Source organism: Ochotona princeps, chromosome 10, assembly GCF_030435755.1.
Source record: "Ochotona princeps isolate mOchPri1 chromosome 10, mOchPri1.hap1, whole genome shotgun sequence".
NCBI lineage: Eukaryota > Metazoa > Chordata > Mammalia > Lagomorpha > Ochotonidae > Ochotona > Ochotona princeps.
The window spans coordinates 32,574,305-32,576,762 of NC_080841.1; the positions used below are offsets into that span (position 1 = coordinate 32,574,305).

Sequence of the window (2,458 nt, forward strand, 5' to 3'; positions counted from 1 at the left end):
CAGAGGCTTTGGCCATTTCCCCTTTGAACTTCAAGACTGGGCCCCATGTCTTGCATTTTAGTTATTTGTACTCTTGGGGTGGCACAGCCTTGGTTCAGGGCCAGTCAGAGGTGGCAGTCTCAGACCCCCTGTTCTATTGTCTGGAACCTTCTATGTTCTATGTGGTACAGGTCGCACCTGAGACTAGAGGCATTTCTTGAGAGAATTTCGCTGCACTCCCTCCAGGGCGGGACAGCAAAGCATGCTGACTTTGTTCTCTGTTCAGTGCAACCAAGGATCCTCTGACCCTGACAGTTTGGCAAGGACAATGCCACCACGAATGTCCCGCTTCCCTCCACCCCCAGCTCCCAGCCTGCTGGGGTGGCTTTTTCCAAGCCCAGTCTAGTGTTTACCTCCAATTGGAGAGCTTTTCTCTGGTTTGATGCTGTTGCTACCTGCTTTTCTGCACTGTGGGTATAGACCTGATCAGAACTGCTCTTCTTGGACAATGGAACCAGATTCCCTGAAGTGCCTCAGTAGCAAGCCCGTTAGCTTACAGGTGGAGCCCAAGGCAAGAGCATGAAAGAAGCTCCACGTGTTGAATGTCAAAACATTCAGAATACATTAAGGCTGCAGTTGCTAAGAAAAACATATTCTGTCCTACACCTTGGCAAATTTATCTTTGGAACAAAATTTCTAAGAATCCATAAAGCTCAGGGCTAGTATTTTGCTGTTGCAGGTAAAGTTGCCACCTTCAATGCTGGTGGCATGTGGGTGCTGGTTTGTGACCTGGTCACTCCACTTCTGACCCAGCTTCCTACTCATTGATGGCCTGGGAGACAGTAACGGAGAGTGGCCCAAGTGCTTCGGCACCTGCTACCCAGTGGGGAAACCTGGAAAAAGGTCCTAGCTCCTGACTCCTGGCTTTGGTTTAGCCCAGCCTGGTCACCCATCCATTTGGGTAGCAAACTAGTGAACACAAGAGTTCTCTCTTTCTTCCTACCTTTCAAATATATAACCAAATCTTGAAAAACATACGCATGTAAAGCTATAATCATTATTTGACTGCAAGTCAACAGTTATCTAAGATATCTGTATTTTATTATTATAGAACATGTCTAGTCTTCTGCTAATAGCTTGGCAATATCCAGAGAAAATATAAAATAGACAGCTACACAATTCACATTGTCATATTGTTTACTCTGCAAAACATATTTTTCTTACTTTTATTTAGCAATCTTAAAACTATGTTTGCTTATTTATTTATTTTAAAGGAATGGTGACAAAGAGAGACACCTGCTTACATGATTGCAACAGCAAGGGCTGGGCCAGGCCAAAGCCGAGAATCAGGAACTCTATCCAGACCTCCCATGTGGGTGGCAGAGATCCAAGTACTTGAACCATCACCTGCTCTTTCCCAGCACATTAGCAGGGAGCTGTATCAGAAGCAGAGGAGCCAGGACTGGAATAGACATTCTGATTTGAGATACAGGCAAGCAGAACCCTAACCCACTGTGCCACAATTCCCACATCCCAGCAACATAATCATGTTCTAATAAAGATGTTCACATTTGTTTACCATTAACAGTAATGAGTTAAGGCATTAAATAGCCAATTTCATTCCAAGGCCACAGTTTCTAATATATTAAGCAATATAAAGAAAGGTGACCCCCATCCCCACTTCCAGGACTGCTTCAAGCTCTGGGCTCCTGCCAAGCTAGCACCAGTCATCTCCTTCCAGCTGCCGGTTCCTCATCAGTCATGACAGATGTTCTCTAGCATTTTCAAGCTCTGGGAGATGGTGGTTGGGCTGTGCCTGGAGGTTGAAGGCAAGATGCTCAGTAGGACAGAGGGTGACAGTGATGACTCACTCATTGCTGGAAATGCCTCTGCCAACGGCCCAGTAATCATTGGTGTGGTAGTTGTCATGAACCATCAGCTGCAGGAAACTGGTTTCCCTAAAGGAGCCTGGGTGAAGTATAGCAAAGATGACAGGGAATCAGCCAAAGGCAACCCAAAAAAACAGAGACCCGGAGGAGTCAAACCTGCAGTGGCAGGGGCTGCAGAACCAATCAAGCCCATCCTAGCTAATTTCAAAAATGACCATTCTTGTATTGGCGAAGACATGCATCCAGATGGCATGGTTGTTCTGACTGCCGGAGAGGAAGATGGGACCCCATTTGTGATGTTCTTTCAGGATGCTTCAGAAATGGAAAAATGTTAACAAAAAGAGGCAATGCCTGAGGATCTATCACTGCTCAACATCTACTAGCGGCTGCTTGTCATCCACATAACCCCAGGACTTACAGGAAGTAGGACTGACGCCATGTCGAGCTCCTCATTTACTTTGACCATGACTTACTTGGAGTGGAGGCATTGTTTTTAAGGATAAAACATTGTTATGTCTATTGTCTAAAAGTAAAATGCATTTAAACTCAAAACAAAGAAATGCAAACAAATAAAATGATGGCCTTAAGTT

The 2,458-nt window shown here is 45.2% G+C and overlaps 1 protein-coding gene across 1 annotated transcript; it reads left to right on the forward strand.

Annotated features, from left to right (window-relative positions):
- The first annotated feature begins 1,750 nt into the window (after positions 1–1,750).
- On the forward strand, positions 1,751–2,203 carry LOC101516888 (translationally-controlled tumor protein-like). Its single transcript, XM_036495323.2, has one exon. The coding sequence runs from the start codon at positions 1,778–1,780 to the stop codon at positions 2,201–2,203; it is 426 nt and encodes a 141-aa protein (XP_036351216.2). The 5' UTR covers positions 1,751–1,777.
- The last annotated feature ends 255 nt before the right edge of the window (positions 2,204–2,458 follow it).

Excerpts from the sequence above, each read along its gene's own strand:
- LOC101516888 (XM_036495323.2), top strand. The coding sequence starts at position 1,778 with ATGGTGGTTGGGCTGTGCCTGGAGGTTGAAGGCAAGATGCTCAGTAGG.